The 20,254-nt window shown below is 36.8% G+C and overlaps 1 protein-coding gene across 2 annotated transcripts in view; it reads left to right on the plus strand.

Annotated features, from left to right (window-relative positions):
• LOC148839456 (chloride intracellular channel protein 5-like) overlaps positions 1 to 20,254 on the plus strand; it is a 47,609-nt gene that overhangs the window by 6,705 nt on the left and 20,650 nt on the right. Inside the window, exon 1 of one of the 2 annotated variants that reach the window (XM_088908655.1) lies at positions 16,984 to 17,346. The exons of the other annotated variant lie outside the window; for it this stretch is intronic. Within the exon in view, the coding sequence (XP_088764781.1) occupies positions 17,284 to 17,346 (63 nt within the window). The 5' untranslated portion in view covers positions 16,984 to 17,283. Of the gene's footprint in view, positions 1 to 16,983; positions 17,347 to 20,254 lie in introns of those variants that run through there. 2 annotated transcript variants of the gene reach the window in all.

Genomic DNA, 20,254 nt, shown 5'->3' on the forward strand with positions numbered 1-20,254 from the left:
TTTATAGGACCTGGTGTCTTATCTAACATAGTGTAATGCTGTGTGTAATATTATTTAAATAAATTACATATATTTAATACAATTCCAAAAAGTCCTTCAGATTTTTTGTGTAGTGTGCTGGATATGTGCTAATACTACATTTGTCTAGAAAACCTGAGGATGCCCATATGTCCTGACCTTGCTGTTGTTATAAAAGGTGTAGAAAAGCAACCGTTACAAGTGGACATTGTGCCTAGTTTTATTTCAGAAACATCTTGAAAAATGCACAGATACAGCAGTTCCCTAAAATGAATGACTGGGAAACATTAGCAGTTTCTTTCTACATCAGTGAAAGGTTGAACTGTAACCTACTACTATTGCTCACAAAGATCTTATCTCTTTTGCCTCCTGTCCTCCATTGCATATCAGCATAGTAACTCAGTGATAGGAATCTGGAGGTTTGCTAAACATTAAACAAAATTTATGATAGTCCATAGTACAAGTACATGTCAAAAGTTTGGTACTGTAGCTTTCGTTTAAGATCTTTTGCTCCTACTTTTTTCCCAGTGTTGTTTTGGACATACTCTTGTTAGGTTTTCAGGAGGATAAACCTGTAGAGTGCAATGTATGATTCACTTTTTAAATGACAAGGAATGATCAAGGTGATTTCTACAATAACATGTTGTGTGCATGTTTCCATATTTATTAGGAAAGTGAAACAGTAGTCATAAGGTAATAAAGATTCACCACTTTGTTTTATGTCCTAAATAAATCAATATAACAAAGTATTTTAAGTGTACATATTTTCTTGAAGAAATTATGTAGAAAACATTGTTCTTGCATTACATGATTTAAGAGTCAAGTTACTCAGATTCACTTTTCATTTGCAGGCATTTACATACAGTCGATTACCACTACTAAAAGTGCTGAAATCTCAGAAAAAACATATTTTGTTTATTCAATAACCTTTTCTTTGTGGAATGAAAAAACAGTTGTTTCCCATTTGTATTTTAAGAATTTTACTGCTTTGTGCTACCATCATTTTCACCACAAAAGGACAAATATTGAAACTCTATATACAAGTCTAAGTATAAAACATAACCAGCATTCACAGGGGTGAAGGATTTCCAAGGATTTCAAAATCCCAAAAGCAATCTTAAATACATCTCTTAAAAGCAACAAAATATTTTCAACTTCAAAACTATGTATTTCTCTATAATTTTAAGTACAAGTCTTTAACCAAAACATGAAATGAACTTTAAATAATCACAATGCTCAAATGCCTTTATCAAGTGGAACATACTGTAGTAATGGAAATTTATTGGTCTCATAACTTTTAGTTATTATATTGTGCACTGCAATGATATAAGAACTGTTTAAGTACAGATTAGAAAAGCGAAACCTAAAAATGCTTTTGATTTGCCTTAAAATTCTAAGATTACAAGTGATACTGTCTGTGTTGACCACAGGTAGAAACCCCTGGGTGACTATTCAGAGCAGGCAGTGAGATCTAACCCGGGAGGTCTAACTTCTCTAGGAGGTGTGAATAAAGCAGGGAACCAGTCAAAAGTACATGAGAAAAGGGAGAAGTAGTGAGGGAGCTGACCACCATGACATCATCATCATAATCACCATCGTACTCAGAATAAGAATCTGACATACAATGTTTCAATATGCTGGTAACATTCAGTATGAGGGTGGGAGATTTTTGTTTAAATTGATTATAACAATAATACATCAATGGAACATGAATACAGTGCCTGTACTTTGGTAGTTAGTGAACCTTATGACTGATTAATTTTTGTAAAAAAAAATCAGCCTGTTAACAATTGTGTTGTGCAATTTGTTTTCTATCCCCTGAAGTACATTTATTACCACAATGTAGGTACAGTAAATGGAAAATGACCTTTTTAAAATAAAGCAGTAATTTGTGATGGTGGTCTGCTGGACAATATGGAAACATATATGATGTTAAAATGTAGAATAAAATATAAAATATAGAAAACAGAATAGTACATATGTGGAGGTTTTAATAAGAAAATGTTCATAATGCTCCTTCATTTTTATTCATACTTTTAACTCTATGTTAGCAAAACAAATTTCATATCACAATTTTCATGCTCATCTCTGTGGTGTGCTGTTGGGCAAGCTACTCGGCATCCGGCCACACCTGCATTCATCTGTCATTCTGTACCAGTTTCCATGGATGCTGATCAGACAGGAGTCTTGTACTACCTGGAGGCAATTTGCTGCCAAACCTGCCTCAGATGGCTCAGGTTATTAAGCTGTGATATGGCATTGCTTTGGAACTCTGTGATAGACTTTTCTACTGTACGTTCCTAGCTTCGCCACAAATTTTTGCTGTATGTTTTCCTGAATTTTCTGACCCTTGCTTCACCCCAACTACATTTATTGGACTCCCCGTTTGTGCTTTGTACTGTGATTCTTAGTTTACGAACTCTGCATGTTTTCTCGTCTCTATGGGTTTCCCGTTGTGTTTTGTTTCTGTGTCTACACGGTTCAGAACCTCACCTGTTTTGGATTCTGAATCTGGGCTGTGTTTTAGGTTCAGTAAAAATTATTTTAAAGCACAGATATAGGTGTGACTCAACGTAAAACATATCACCTTGTTTTAAAAACCACTGTAAAAACTGGCAACTGTGGCTATATTAGCAAATGTATTGCACATTTTCAAACACGTCGGTTCCACATAAATCCAAGTTGAAGTTGGTAAGGCAATAAAAATAATAAACGTTATTTTATATAGCACCTTTAAAGGTGGCCTCTCAAAGCGCAATGAAGGATGAGTATCAAAAGCTTTCAGCAGTAGACTGGAAAAGAGGTGATTCAGCATACAGGAGGTTGTCCTCAGAGACTCTGAATCAGCCCTGAATCAACTCTGAATAGGCCCTGTAATGTAATGAATATGGATACAGAATAAGGATACATTATGTATACAGATGTTTTGTTATATTATTTGTTTCACTCTTTCTTCAAGTAATGAATCTTTGCACAGACACTTTATTGAATAATTTCTTGCCCTGTTTATATTAAAGAGTTATTCCGTATTTCAGGACTCTGGCCTGCAACTTTTCAAAATAATATCTAAATTGGATTATTATAATTGTAATGTACTTTTCACTTAGATGTTTCATTAGATTGTAGCCATATTCACCATTTTATCAGCATCTCCTTTCCTAGAAAGTGTTCCAAGACACCAGCTTAATTGTGACGAATGGAAATATCTAGCAGGACCTAAGTTAAAGCCAACAGGTGTTTAACAATACAACCTGTACCTTTGAAATCTAAATTTGAATTAAACCCAATGAAAGCCATCCCCTAGATAGGAGAGACCTCTTCATCTATCTTGGACACATTGCCACACCATGTACAGACTCAAATTGTGAAAATTATGGTCTTCTTTAAATGTAAAGGAACAAGTAATAGGTTTATTCCATGCTGAAAAGAGAAGAAAGAAAACACAACATTTCGAGTGTGGAGCCTTCTTCAGGTGTGAGAGCTCCTCCACCCCATCTCCACCTTTCCAACTACCCCTCAGTTAACTCGTCACTCGTAACAGGGCCCCTGCTTGATGGAGAAGCCCTTTTTGTGGTGGAGAGTAGGATGTCAAAACACCCTATCATTTTAGTTATCATTTTTCATTAGAGGGAGTGGTGAAAATAATAAAAGAATGGACTGAGACACTTTGCAAAAAAACAACATTTACAATGAATGAGAATGAGGGAATGAGAATTTTGAACATGAATGACCAGCTTGTGAACTCCTGTTCAGGTTCTCCTGCCGGATGATTATTTCTGTGGCACCAGATCAATCAAGTGAATGCCCTTGTTGTTGCTGTGCCATTTTTGGCTACATTCTTGCTGTTTGTTATCTTGTAATCTGATTAGTGAATGTTTTCCTTAACACATGAATGAAGCACAGCATGACTGTAGCATTTGAAAATTCCACTGGTTCCTAATAAAAAAAGAATGTGGCACCATGTTAACAGTTTGAAGTAGAAAAACGATATTACAGTATGTCGGATATGTTATGAACTTTGAAACAGATTTTTCCCAGATCAAAATAATAAGGAACCCTTGCCTACCAAAAATAATATTTAAATTATATATTTTCTCTTATTTAGTAAATGCACAAGTAAATATATTTTAGAATATTTCTTTAATATGTTTCTATGTTGATCTTTAAATGCCCTTAACTCAAAATGTCTCACAATAGAGACTAAATAAGATCTGTTGGTTACAACCAAAACAAGTTGTTCTTTATACAATTTTTGCTCACTCAAATCTTCAAATTGTGGTATTTTTATGTATAAAAATAAATGGATGTTATGTCTTGCGTGTCAGTGGATGCGGCAGGTCTGTACCTGATAGGAGACACATACAGTCTTTGTTTCCCTGAAGCAAAGTGCCTCTTCACTTGCTAACCTCTAAACATAGATACAATTAATGCAATTTGTGTCTCTTTCACTATCAGTGTGTGTTCTGTCCCAGCTGTGGTAGCATAGCAACAGGTGTACAATCAATAAACACAGCCATTTGCTTGGCTAGCCTTTCAAGGGGATTTCTTTTGTTTTGAGATGTGGTGCTTGAGGATTGATAGCTGTTTTCCAGATCTGGATAGCAGATTAATTTATCTGGATTTGAGACAGGAACAGTTTATGCAGATGTGACACTGACTTATATTATAGACCTTAATTAAGCTCCAGATGCAGTTACATATCACACATACTGTTTGAAACAGGGAATAATATCTTATTCAAAACTAAATTTTGTTTTTACCAAAAAATGCTACTTGTTAACTCTGCATGCAGATCACATTGGAACATTTCTGCTGTGAAATATCTGCTGCACAACTTGTATTCATTCGCTAGTTTACTCTTCTATCACATTTCATTAGTCATTATGGAGGCTAGTGAGCAGGAAGGGTGGCACCATATGGCAATTCTTGGGAACTCAAATGCGAGTTGCATCAACATGGCAACTTGCAGTACTTTCACAATGTTCATGATTTTGTGATTACTGTAATTCCAAATTTATCATTTTTTTCTATACCTTTGATGAATTCATTTTGTAACTGAGATTTAATAACCAGACTGAGTAATTGGGACTCAGTTCCCCTTTAAAGGTGTGAATTAGCTGGTTGCTTTGTTTAGCACTTTTTTTACTTAAGATAACTGAGCAAAATGTTTATTTTTGGTCATTTACTATAATGTAACTAATGTATTTATGTATAATACATTGTCTTCCTGGACTAAACAACTTGCAAAATAAGCCACCAGGATGGCGCACTCAAATGTTTGTAAACATAAACTGTAACTGTACTGTATGTGTGTGAATGATGTAAATATTAATCTCATTCTATGGGTGAAACTATGGTGTGATGATTAGCATGCTGTCTCACAGATCCAGTGCGCTGCTTTCACTTTGAACCTCACACATCAACCCGTGTGGGGTATATATGTTTTCCGGGATTTCCTGGGGAACTGGGAGTCCTCAAGTGGCAGCTGAGTGCCGCTGAGGATGGGAATAACTGACCAAAGCCTTCAGCAAACACCACCACACTTGAGAGCTCCTGGGCACTTGCAGACATGTATTGTTGATGGTGATTGTGTCATTGGTGATGAACCTCTAGTACAGTGCTGTGTTGCCTGTGATACACTGTGTGAAAAGACAAGTGGTTGGAAGGTGGGTGGATCAGAGGAGCCTGTCTAGACATCCTCATTTTACCCTCTATGAGATGGGTTCAATTCCAGATCTGGGATGCTATCTGCATGGAGTACTGTATGTTCTTACCATGCTTGCTTTGAGTTCCTCCAGGAGCTCCAATTTCCTCTCTCAGTCTAAAGACATACAGGTTGGTTAATTGGCTTCTGGGAAAAATGGCTGTGGTTTGTGTGTGTGTGCTTGTGTGCGCGTGTGCGCGCGTGTGTGTGTCTGTGTGCCTTGCGGACTGGCTCCCCTGCAAACCTGAATTGGATTGAATGTTTAGAAAATGGAGGATGGAGGATGTGAGGTTCATAGCCATGCGTGTAGAACTGTCGACTGTAAAATCAGGTGCATGTTACCCAAAAAAGAAGCAGTTCTAATTTTTTAACAAATGCCAATAAACAAATGAATAGCAGGCCACATGGAATGCTGCTTATGTTTGCTAGCTTATGCTCTCTTCATATGCAACTTTATGCCTTGGCAACAAAGAGCTCGTGATAGTGTCACAGCAGCATTCCAGCCTATAAACAGAAGCAGAGGTGACTGAGAGACTTTGGCAGTGAAATTGGACAGCACACACATTCAGATGACCAAAACAAAAACTTGTTCTTAATTTTAGATGAATGTTTCAAATGATTTATCAGTGAGATGAGAGATCATAAACTCAATGTCCATTGAGTTAAATGTGCACATTTAACACTGAATTTTGAAGAGTGAGCTGTATTTTGCATGTGTTGTATTCAAGTGGGAGAGTGTCTCTGCAATGGTCTGCTTGACCACAAGCTTGTCAGGACTTACCTTCTGAATAGTTAGAACTTGTGCTTACAGATCAAAGGGGTAGGTGCTGAGTTATTATGATTAAAAGTCCAATGGAGTTCACTTCCTGTTTTTCAAGATGTTTTTTACTCATCCATTGAAAAGTTTGCTTTATTATAATGGTGTCAAAAGGGCAAGTTATAATGTGGAGCACTTTAAAAGAGGCCATTAGGTCTATCTTATATGCATCTTACATTGTGGCCGATCAAGCTCATGTGATAGCTTGGCCTATCACACATTAACTCTCACGAGTGGCAATCACGAGTGCCCCAGCGATTCTTGCTTTGTTGTACAACAGACTGTTTGCAAAGACACCACCTGTGGTGGTGCCATGTCACTGCACCTTTTTGTAGGGCCATCTGCTACAACAAACTTGCCAACTGCAACTTTCATGCAAAATTCATGTATTGACAGTGTCCTTTATGTATTTCATTTATCGCTTAAATTACAGTTACTGTTTAAACAGTATAGGCCTACTGTATTAAAAAAATGATTACTCACTTTTTACATTTTCAAACTCAGAAAACTTGTAGTGCAAAAACTATTATTACAGTATCTGCTAGTATCTTTTCTAAAGGAAATAATACAAAACTACCAAGATGCATACATTTTAATTATCTTCCTGTTTACAGTAAATTAGAATCATACTATCTGATGTACAAAACAACACAAAATACTTATTATAGAATAATGAAGGAAAGAATTTTGTTCTGCTTTCCTTTTGTTGTTCTTTAGTTAATTATAATTTGTGTTTCAGGCACTTTAAACTACTTGTGTATACAAACTGTTAAACAGCTTACATCAAGTATATTTTACAAACAGAACACTTATTTCCTGTGACAAAGTCTGAATCTTGTTAACTACTATTGCAATCTCCTAGTTTTTTAATATTAGACTCAATTTTATTATTTTATTTTTTACAAGGCAATAGATTTCATATAGCACAAATGCCTTTGCAAGTTTTATTGCAATGCAATACATTCATATAATACTGGATGTATGTTAGTAATACTGACAGCTCATTTTAAATAGAAGGAAAATACATATAATACATATAATGCTTTCATCATAAAAATCCACTTATCCTTATTTTGCTGGTTTGTAACTGACTGAAGGGTGGTAAATCTAAGACCTAATCCAAATATTCAAAATCATCTAAGGTACTAACAAAGTCAACCCAAAGTCAACACAGCAGACTCCTTCAGTATTAACAGTGCAACGCGAAGCAGAGGTCACAAGTGCAAATGGAAACTACAAAGAAGTGCATTTAAAGCTGCAATTCTTTACACATGAGATTATGGAAGTACAGAATAAATTACCTACTCATTTTGTTGAAGCTAAAACCCTGGTTTCTTTAAAGAAACAGTTGGGTGAAATTCTTCGATCAATTAGCTACGACTTTCCAAACATGTTAAAAGAGCCAAATAGCCTCCTCTCATTTGGATTTCTATAATGAATTTCCAGCTTGCAACAATAAAGGTCTTCTAATGATTTGTAATCTTTCTTAAGATCTTTGTAACGAAACGTTCTTTCAGGACCCAATGCAGACGACACAATCCAGGGATGAGTGAGGAAAACACGGGGAAAAAGCATGCAGGAGTCGGTAATGAAAACAGGGGGTGTGTCCATGGTGTGCAGGTGTTCTGGGGGGTAAGTCCGGGGCAAACAATCCAGACGTGAGTCCAATGGGAAATCCAAGAGGAAGGCAAAAAGTCCAAAGCCGGGTGGTCCATCCGAGACGAGGACAAACAGGATTAAAAACCGGAGAGGGATCCGGTGGAGGGTCGGGGGGAAAAAGGGGGAACGGGGCCAGACGCTCAGATCCCAGAACTCGCTTGGTATGGAAACCAGTGCAGAGCCCGGAACAGAGTGGGCGTCTGGCTTTTAAGGTGGGCTGGAAGGAGGCTGGAACAGGGGGCAGGTGCACAAAATCAAGTCCGAAGTGAAAGAGCCGGAGCGCCCTTAAGGGGGAGGGACTACAATAGTGACAATCTTATTGCAAGGGTCACAGAACATTGGAGCCTGTGCTGGAAGTTCATAACATAAGTTGGTACTGACTGCAAGAGTGATAGCATGACTGCTAGCCCATCACAGGGCCACAAAGAAAGTACAGTGCCCTATATACTACATATAGTATATCTCTGGAAGGTGACACAAAACCAGAGCACCCACACAATATGACATGACCCATGCTGGAACCTGAAACACCTGCCTGCACTAGGGCAAGCGCCTTGACCAGAGTCTCTCTCAGAAAGTCTCCTGTTCATTTACTGTTTTGTGGTTCATTAAAAGGCAAAATCACACCCAACCTAATCCTAAAGTTCATTTCCAAGGATACCTCTTTACAGTCTGGATGTACCACAATAATGTTTCCAGACCATTTCATGTATATCTGTTGGGGTTGATTTGCAGTTCGAGCAAATATATTCAAGTGGCCTTAAATAAACCAAAAGGCAGGACATACCACACATTTTTATGTTAGTTCAAAAATGAAACAATATAAAATTAGGTGAACAACTAGTTTTTGCCTTGAAAGGAACTTGTAGGACAGTCTTAATGTTCTCATTTTCCTACAAGACAGGAAATGTATACAGTAGTATGGTTTATTTCTGTGGATGCTAACTAATATTTATTATGATAAGTCAATGTATTTTTCCTTGTTAATAAAGCAGAATTGTGCAGCATATCTTTATTCCATTCAGTAGTGCAGCCAAATCCTAATTAATACGAAGCAGAGACAAACCACCAAAAAAGATGAAAGGAACCCTGTAACACTGATGCAGAATTCCTCAGTTACAGAAGCCGAAGATGACACATAAATGAGAATACAGTTAGTTTGTCCAAATTGACAAGAAGAGATTAGGTTTGGGACTCAATGCTCCAGATAATAGTGCTGGTGTGAAGGCAAAGAAGGGGGGGGGGGATGAGGTCCTCAAAAGACGGAAGCAAAATCCTTATTTGTTGATCATTGTGAGTGTTATTAGAGTAGACTGGGTTTGTATCTGATGTAAAACCTCCAGTATACCTTCTGTGCAGCAGTGTACAATAATTACGCATGGTTATTGGAATTCCCTGATGTGCAGAGAAGGGAGATTTAAAAGACTGTTTGCGGATACTGATGAAGAGTTTCAGGTGCAATGCTCTCAAATATTAGCTACAAATGGACCCAACATACAGAGAAGAGACACTGTACTGTTTCTTCTGAAAAGGTGTTGAGCTGGAATAGAGGTCCTAAATTTCTGAAACGGGCGAGTCTGAGAACTTGATTACCACAATACATAAAGTAGTTCACATTAATGGGTTAAGACAAAATACCAAAATACTCATAAACATTTGGAAAGTATCTGATTCGTTGATGTTGTTATTTCTCGTGAAGTAATCTTAACAGAAAACAACTACCTCCAGGAATCCAGGGGTTTGTTCTTCAAGTATACTGCTTGGCCCACTGTAGTGTTGGTGGCCAGGGCAATGAAGGTATATGGGTGCTCTATAGAAACAGTCTGAGTGATAATGCTTACAAAGTGAAAGTAATTACAGGTCATCACAGAAGCTGCACACAAGTACTTACTCACTGACAATGCTATGCAGAAAAAAATGTATTAAAATGTTTTCTCCTGGCTTTTTTGATAGGGGTGTGTCTGATGATTGCTCTTAAAAACATACTATTTTTTTTTCAATTCTTCAAAACGGAAAACTAGAGCATTTGAATTATGCAAATGTAGGAAATTATCATAAGAGAACACACATGATATTCACATGCAAGCATCTTTCACTAGATTACCTCATTTCAAAATGTTTATATAAGTTTAAATCATTTGCGATTCAAGTCCTTGTTAGAAACTGGGCCGTAAACATGAATCTTATTTGATTATGTAGAAAACATGCATAAGCTTCATTTTCAGTTACTTTGTGCACAGTAACTGCAAGGGAATTTTGCAACATTTTTTGTAAAAAACATGATTGTGAAACTTACAGTTGGGAATTTGTGTTGCCTATTACAAAATAGGTAACAGGAGCAGCTGCATTGACACTTCATAATTAAAAGATTTAAACTTTATGTTTTAATGAACAAGCCAAATGAAAAACGTTTTTGTTTGCAGTAATTCATTATTTTGCCACTAGAGGACCCTGTTTCCCGTGTCTTGAAAGAGAGAAAGTATAAAATTGAATGTACTGTAGGAAGGGAACGTTAATGTTCTGGGCATCAGAGCTGAGCAACACCTGCATTATTAATAGTGGGTACAGTATGTGCCGAATGGCTGGTTATTGTGAGTGGATGTTGGTATAAAACCAAGCCTTGTCTCTTAAGCCTTTTTTAGGCTCCACATTTCACAGAAACATTATTTTTCTTTCCTACTGCTTTTCAGGATGGAATTAACTTCTTTGTTTCAATAATGTATTTCTTTTTACCAAGCAACCTTTTTTCACTCTCCCCTTGTGTATTTACTGTAACATTTAGTATACATGTTGTTCTTTGTTTAACACAAATGGATATTACCATTAAGGAAATTATAACAAAAGTTATCATAGAAATTCAGGAGGAAGGTTAGATCCTCATGTCTCTCAGTATGCTCACATACATATGTAAGTCTTCCTGTAGCACATCTCTCTCATATCCCTCCTGCCACCCCATCTGTACCCCTGCAGCAACTCGCTGGCTCAATCATCTTAGTACTCTCAACCGGGCAGGCTATGTCAAAAGTACACTTAACATATCTCATCTCTCTTACATCGATTAGGATCTAACTGAACTACGGACAGAGGCAGTTTGCTTGAGACCGCCCACATTACAAAGAACTGTGAAGCATATTACAGTTTATTAAAGACTTCACTCTACCTCTGAGAATGATATAGCTTTACTAACACAAATGACAGGAATGTGTGCAGTGTCCACCCAGGTATTAAGCAAATACATGTATTGCATTTGTTTTGTAAGCAGAAAATGTGTACATAAAACTACTTTACTTATCATCTGTTTAGCGTTAAACATTGTTTGTAACTATAGCAACTGAAATGCTTCTTAGGACAGGAGGACTCAGCAAGGCTGGGCACAGTAGCACAAGTTTACAGCAGTAGTGACATCTTGTATACTGAACTACATTTTCTGGTACAGGATGGTAAAAGTGATGGCTCTGTAGCCAGCTCTGCTTACCACTAAGATGTCCTGTGACATGTAATTCAAAGGCTGCCGACACTCGAATTAGATCGAGGGTGGGTTGTCTGAAAAGCTCTGATGTAGGTTAGTAAGCAGCCGCTATCTTTCATACCGGTGGTGGTTGTACTGCACTGTGCTATTTGTCAAGAGTGAGCATCATTAGAACATTGAACCTCTGAAAGGTTTACTGTGTTATACTTTGTGAAAAAGAATAGTAAAGCACAGCAAAATCACAGTACTGGAAATATACAGTAGGTACTGTAACCATGATACACATCTGTGAAACTCCATGGCAAACCAAGATTAAATACATGCATAAACCCCAGCAAAAATGCAAAAACTGCACAACTTATTTAGAAATGTAGCCTGGTAAACATGCTTTAGGGTGTGGAGTTTTTTTATTTGAAGTTCCTGTTAATCTTTGAAATATACAATAGTTTGTGCAAATACAAGTATGGATTTTAGACTCTTGATTCTGGTATGTCAACTATTTGTCTCGCAGCACCGGTTTCTTCTTAGATACCATTGTGCATTCATACGAAAGTGATGGCAATCTTGGGAGTAATCAAGTTTTTTGACCTTGTATTATTTTTCCATGAAGGTGGACTCAATATAATTGTTATACATTGAAACTGAACTAAGGTCTATGTCCCTCTGAGAGAGTGCTGCAATTAAGGGGAGCTGGCTAGGTGTACAGGGGCAAAGTCTCTTTATCCCAGCTTCTGATTGGGTGCAACACAAGTGCTGGCGGAGCTAAAAATAGAGATCGTATATAAGTCCTGAGCAGCCATGAGGCTTCTGGAATGGCACAGGGCTGTGGGCCAGTGTGGAGTCTTGATAGTTCAGCAACTCAGTGCATTTGATAAACAGAATGTCCTGGAAGCCTGAAGTGTCCTCTGGTGCCAAATAAAACATCTATTAAACTTTTTTTCAGATGTGATCACTCAAAAGCATTAACACTGTTGCTGAAAACACAGGGAATGAAAACCATGTGTTTTTAGTAACAGTAATAATTAAATATAATACAAACTTATCTCCCAGATATGAGTAGTTTGAACTTTCATATTGTTGTTGAGAGAAAAGGAACAACACTGACAAACATTGTAATATATCAGTGGTTGGTTAAGTGATATTTCTTGAATTGAGTAAACTTATAATTCGAACAAAGCAAATACATCATAAGTTGCTTAACAGGCATCCTTACCTAGCGAGACAATATTTAGGCAATAACACATAAAGTAAATAGAAAAATAAATAATTTCAAAATGATATTTTGATAAAAATGACAGTGTGGCAGGCACATTTTAAAATGGACAATGGCTTTGTAGAGCAGGGTTAAAACAATGTTCATCGAGTGGTAAACACTGTGTGAGAAATTGCTGATTTAGTAAATAAGGAATGTCATTTACAGACATTAATGTTTCAGTTGTTCATGTTACGTACAATTAATCATAGGTGCATTTTTAAACGGTGTAAAGGTGAGTCAAAAGGTGGTAGGAGACTGAGCAATTCTGATTTCAAATACTTGTCCATTTCACCACTGCGGAGCTAGGGATGAGACTAAAGGACCTTTGAGGGAACAAAATATTTGCATTGGGAAAAAGTGGACCAGCACACCAAGAAAGCAAAATAGTTAATTCATTTATATTTACAGTTTGATCCTAGATTATTGGGTGGGAATTTAAAAAAGATACATATATAGCCAAAAGGAAATACAGTACTGTGTATGCTATTGATTTCCTTTCCTGCAGCAGGTGTTTGGTTATAGCTTTACAACTTTTGTCTTCTATGAAATGTCCTGTTTTATAATGAAACTTGTTATTACACATCTGATTCATGTCTGGTTTCATGAAGTCAAAACAGGCAGATTTTGACATAAAACAGTAGCATTGACAAAGTAACTTTTTATTTACTTAATGGAATAATAATTGAAAATTTAAAATAGTATTCTTTAAATCGGTGGTCCTAGTGGTTTTCATTCCAGCGCACCTTAATTAGATAATTGAAGTCTTTCTTGATCTAAGAAGCCGCTTCATTGGAATTACTGAATTTTGTTTCTAGTCACAAGTTTGGGATTTTTTTTTTCACTTACAAAATACAATGGTTGAAGAATCCAACATGTTTAAGAGCTGGAAACAAACAGATCAAATTAATCTCATCTCATCATCACAATGAAGGGTATGATTCTGCAACTGACAGGTTGACTGGAACAAAAATCAACAAGTGTCATTATGAAGTTATACTTGGGAACTTTAATTACTGTAATTTCTTAATAAGAACCTGCTGAAAAGAGATATAGTGTTATTTACAGCATTACTTGATGCACATGACTCTTATAGACAAGATACAGATATCTGTAATAGGGAGATCAATAATACCTAGACAGATATAATTGATCTCTCTGTTTTTACCAACACATCCTTTAAATTTGTCATCTCTCATGAAACTGTTTCATTAATAACTGAATAAAGGCTGAAATATCCACTCAAATTGCTTCTGTTTCTTTAATATTAAACTGGTAATTATAGTTATAAATGCACTATTAAGTTATTTCTGTAGAAGTAGAGCTTGCTTTAATAACCAGGGAGCTCATAAAAACAAACAGCAATGATAAAACAAATGCCAATTTTGTGTCATCAATTATTCACAGAGTGAATGCCAGAGTCTTCCAGAACTGTTTGTGGATGCTCATTAGTAATGAATATTTCTCATTCCTTCACATGATGTTTTAGAGCAATATGCTCTAAATTACAAAATACATTAAGAAATGTGTAATTTATTATTCTCACATTCATCTTTTGAATGCATTAAGATGCCTTTTCAACAACTCATGTGTAGAAAGAGCAGGAGTTCTATTATTTGAATTAAGTATTCAGACAATTAGCTAAGGGGATGATATTTAACTACAGTATGTTCTTTTTATGATATTGGATCAAAGTTATAGGTGCACAGTAATTCATCTGATTATGAGGTTAGTTCAAGGCTGCAGCCTTGTAGTTCAGGATCATTTGACCTAACCTAACTGTCTACAATTAGGTTAGACAGTTAGTTGTCTTTATATTACTGTGACAGTACTTCTGTGAATTAGTGCTTGTTTTACAATGCAGCTGGTTTTACATTTGTGAAATTTTTGAGTGCTGTTTTGCTTTGGGTGCTTTGAAAATTAAATGCTAAAGCCATTAAAGGCGTTATTGTAGCCACGGATCAGTGGATACTTTTTAGGAATTTTGACTTAGGCAATATACTGTACAAGATGAACTACCACAGAATCATGTTTTTGTTTGCGGTGATCTATATTTACCTTTTTCTATTTAAGGTCTGTGCAGGTTTTTACCATTTTTGCAGTTAAGCCAGAATCAGAGATCAGGACACAGTTAACAGGTCCAAATTGAGTTTTACTGTCATTCGGTGACAGGATGAACCCTCCTGTTCTTGTAAATGATGTCAGTGTCAGTGCAGGGCAGAGAATTCTGGAGGATCTAAATTTAGACTGGACTCGCTGGAATGACCTAACCCCCTCCTAGCTCACTGGTGCTCTTTCTGTCTTTATTTAAGGAGCTATTTATTTTGATGATTTTTTTTTATTTCTCTTGCACACTTACCTATTATAATTGCACGGATGTCCATATTTTATTCTTGCTTAGTTTACTAGTGATATTACTGTATCCTGCACAACAATAAAGTGTTAGAACTTATATACTTGAGCATAGCATATTGTTTTTGACTGGTTTGACTTGAACATGAAGTACAGATGGAGATGACAGAGAATGTTTTACTGGACTTACATCACAAAAACACGAGAAGGCTGAAGTGTTTTGTTGAAATGTGGAGTTCTACAGCATTAGTCTGACAGAACCCTTACATGTTTCTGTGATCAAAGCCTTATTTGCTTGCGTGTTTATTGATTTACTGTTTTCAAATTAAAGCACTTCAAATGCAGCTGCTGTTTTTGGACTTGGCCATGGCCAAAAGTGTAGCAGTGATCAGCTAAATGTATGCTTTTCAGCAACAGTTGTCTGTTACAGTAATTATGGTGTAAATCCATAATAGCTTGTAACAAAGCATAGTTATTTTTAGGTCCTGGGGTAGGAAGACTGGATTTTTTTTGAAGACTTAAAAAAAACATCTATTTGATCATTAATGACCCATATTATTCAAGACCTTCCATATCCCTTACTGGCAGTGTCTTTCATTTTCTGTTTTCTAAAATTATATTCCCCTGTTAACTTTGATCAAAAGACCCTTTTACAGCTTCAGTAGAACAACGGAGTCTTTTATCTTCCATTAAAAATTACTTCACCTGTCATTATGTAGGATCAGAGCAGTGGTTATTGATCTAACATTAAATAGGGTCTTTACAGTATTAAGTTAGTGAACCCTTGTTATTCACGTGTAGCACAGAGTTAGAAGCTTATTTAAAAAAACAATATATACAGTATGTCTCACACATATAAAACAATAGGCTAGTATAGGATAGTAATGTTTATGTTACTAACATACAGTAAAGAAATGGCTTTACTATACAGTAAAAGTATGGCTTTGTTTACCATAGTAATTCTAAACAATGATGATTTTACTATGCAGAATTGTGCATTTACTTTGCTTTGCAATGCTTAGAAATATAAAAATGATTGCAAATGCGAAGAGGCCCATCTAGACTATGTGGTAGTAGTTAATAGATCGGAGGAACTCATCCAGCTTCTTTCTTGACAGCTTTAACAACATGACTGGGTATCTTGTACCAAACTCCCACAACCCTTTCCCATGGTTTTAATGCTCCACCTTACCACTCTGTAGTTCACAACAGTTGAATTGTTGTTTACAACACTTTACTCAGTTTCTACCATGATAAACCCTAGTAGAGTCTTGTAAAATAAGTGCTGTCCTATAAAACTACAAAAACAGATTCCAGAGAACCTTTACCATGCAAAACCCTCAGAATTTGTTTTTTTTTAATGTGAAGCTTCACTATCACATTGCGAGCTGAGGGGGAACTACTTATTCATGAACGCAGACTTGTGAACAGAACTTTGCATACCCTTTAAAAAGTCATAGGCGATGTAAATAAGCATCTGATTCAATTTGACATGTAAATCATCCCATTTATTGTACTGTATGTTCAATTGCTATGACAAAGGAGGGAACCTACCTTTTGCCCACCATTGTCAGTGACTTACAGTAGATTGAATGGGTACTGTGAGACTGGAAAGCGAAGAAGTTTTCTAGCCTGATGCTTGAGGGGAATGGCTCCTCCCTCTGTTTCAGCCTGCTCTCCACCTAGCTTCCCTCTCAGCTATTTTTGGCTTCATTCTGACAGCGAGGGTTGTTAGTGCTGACAGCTGTGCACAAGGTAAAAACAAAACAACACTACACAGACACTTGTTGCACTTTGCTGAACTTTTATGCCAGGATTTGTTTTTGATCACCTTTTTTTTTGTAAAATAGATCAAGATACACCGAATCGCACTGGAAAACCTAAGAGAAAGCACACAGGTGCCATCCACAATAGCAGGTGGCCAACATTAAGAGAATGTGAATGCTAAATCTTCTGTGTTGATTTACTGACAACGCTTAAGGGATACCTTTTTTTTCAAAAGAGTTATAACAATGACAGATTCCACATCTTCCAATGGAGAAGAGAAGGACCCTGATATTGAGCTGTTTGTCAAGGTAAGACAGATAGTGTTTACTAGTGTGCCATCAGAGTTACAGTTACAGAGTTACACCACTGACTACTGTAGCTCAGAAAGGTAAATTGCAAGCGCTGTGTTAAAAGCTTTATTAAGCAACTTAATGGGTGGAAATAATATAATATAAATATGCTATCGCAAGAAGTTAATTTGCTGACCTTTTTTTCAATTAGCCTTTGTAACCCAATATATGTGCTAGAATTACCGAAGCATGTTCCCCAGCAGCTAGTGTTGATGTTTTACACTGCCTATTCTTTAAGGCTTAAGAAGGCTTTAAGGTGTATGTGTCTCTTAATACCCATTAAGACTGGGTGGGCTTTTTCACCTATTAATTATTCGTAGTTTGCTTTAGAAGCAAAAATAAGTGTAAAATTGACAGCAGTTTAAAAGGTACCCATAAGGATATACAAGCTATGCTTTACTGTTTATTTGCATTGTGACATTCTTCTTTTTATATAAGCTGTGGTAGCAGTATGAGGGGATTACAATTTTATTGACACAACTTTACACTATTTTAAAACAGTCATTACCCTTTCGTCACAGAAACAAACACTGTGCTATGCTTATTTCAGAAAAATAAATGGCTGTGGTATGACACTTGCCTGCATCTCTTTAAGGAGCTGACTAAAGTACCTCTAGGATCTGAGATCTGAGAGGTGTGCTCACAACCGAAGACTTTAGACTCTCAGATAAAGCCAAAGTCCTCCTCTCCTTTGGCTGTTGGTTACATCTATTATTCATTGTTTCCTACATTAACTCAGTGACATGTCCTTGCAGGAAATTACTATGATATTATTAATATGCATTTAAGAGAAGAGGGGGTTGGAATCTTTGTAACACAAAGATCAAAAACTGGTGATTAAGACAGTCGAAATACTGCTTACCAGCAGAATCTGGGTAAAAATAGGATGTGGTAAAGGCATAAGGATATATGTGTCTAAAACATTGTGGAGAATTATGATGAATTATACTACAGTATATCATTTTGGAGCTGTTGTATACATGTTTTCTTAAGGGTTTATTTTTAATAGGCAAGAAAAACATTTCCATTATTTATTTAATACTTTTCAAAAAGGTTTGAACTGTAATGCTTTTGGCATTTTGCACTATGCTGACAGAGGTGAACGCTCTGCAGTTTATCATTGTTGGCTCAACTGGATTAGAATGGTGGAGTGTACAAAGTCCATGAAATGGGATGAGAGTTGGTACTGAAATACAGTATATGGTACAGGGATGTTCAGGAACACCACCAATATCAATGTGGCAGGGAAGAAAGAGTCAGGATTGACCAGGATGTTGTCACATTTGTGGGTAGTCAGTTCCTGACACTCTAATGGGACATTTCTCACCGAAGAAAAGGCCTGCACTATGGGTTCCCATGAGTGTCTTGCTTTCCAAAATAGAACAGACAGAAATGAGATAAGATAAGATCACTTTAGTAGCCATATACAATTTCTTGCATTAGGAATTTTGTCTTTTTGCATACCCCAGCTTGCTCTCATGCGACACACAGTCAGGGAGAGAGAAGCTTGGGGTCAGAGTGCAGGGTCAGCCATTTATATGGTGCCCCTGGAGCAGTTGGGGTTAAGGGCCTTACTCAGGGGACCAAAGGAGTAGGATTTCTCTGCTGGCCATAGGATACGAACCAGCAAGCTTCTAGCCAAAGGGCACGTCCTTAGCCACAGTGCCACCACTCTCTCCCGAGATTTGTCTTTATGCTGGGAAAGCTTTATCAAGCTCTTACTAGTATTAAATGATCTTTTTGTGTTGGGTAGAGGATCTGAGGTGTAATTTGCATCTTCTGGTTGTGTGTGACTAGAAAGAGAATTTACCAAGGTTAATTGATTTCTTTGGTGTAAGGAAGGTGAAAAAACATGCAAAGAAGGGTGTTGTTACTGATTACAATGTAGTCCTTGATTCAGAACAGTCCTTCTTTTCAAATCACACAAATAGCACTGTGTTCCAGCATTTTTTAAAAACCTCTTTTCTCCAAAATACAAAATGCAGATATTGTAATGTAATTATATGTTTTGTATAGATTTGTAGTTAAAGGGATGGCATGGATGCAGTGCTGGGGACCTGGGTTCAATTCCTAGTGTGCTATACTGTATGTGTGGAGTTTTATGTTCTTGCAGTTTTTGCATAGGTTTTCTCTGGGTGCTCTGGTTTCCTCCCACAGTGCAAGGACATACTGTACTGGTAGGTCAATTGCCTTTTGGGAGAAATTAGCCCTAGTGTGAGTGTGTGTGTTTGTATCTATATGTACATGTATCTATTTGTACCAATGTACTGGCGATACATTCTGTGTGTATCCCACTTTGCACCCGTTGCTTGCTGGGTTAGGCTCTGGCTCCCCCATTACCCTGAACTGGGTAAAGAGATAAGCAGATGGATAGATGATAGTAAAAGTGGTGAATGGATAACTGGAAACAAACATCCTCCAATAACGCACTGACAGAGACGCATACAACAAGGCAAAAAGGAAAGCTAGTGGTATTTTGTCATGGAAAATCTGTGCACGGGTTTCCCTTGCAAAGCAAAATTACACATCCCAAATTAGTTTGATGACATTTTTTGGGAATGGTAAATGTTATCACCTTTAGTCCTAAAATACATCTGGCCTTTCAGTGTTATGGTCAAGAGCAGCAATATGGCACTTGATCTGAACAAGCAACTACTGCAGAACAATCCTTCTGCTAGTCACTGTTTCCCTTTGAGAGTACACTAGGATATAACATTATCTAATAATGTTTTCCTTCCTCTACCCGCAAAACATTTATGCAGGAATTTAGATTTATCATTGAGATGTTTCCTACAAAATTACTTACTAATACATAATATAATAGTAAACCATAGTAAACAGTATTGTGCACTCTAAAACTGTGGTC

This window comes from Atractosteus spatula, chromosome 2 (assembly GCF_055471065.1).
Source record: "Atractosteus spatula isolate fAtrSpa1 chromosome 2, fAtrSpa1.hap1, whole genome shotgun sequence".
Taxonomy (NCBI): domain Eukaryota; kingdom Metazoa; phylum Chordata; class Actinopteri; order Semionotiformes; family Lepisosteidae; genus Atractosteus; species Atractosteus spatula.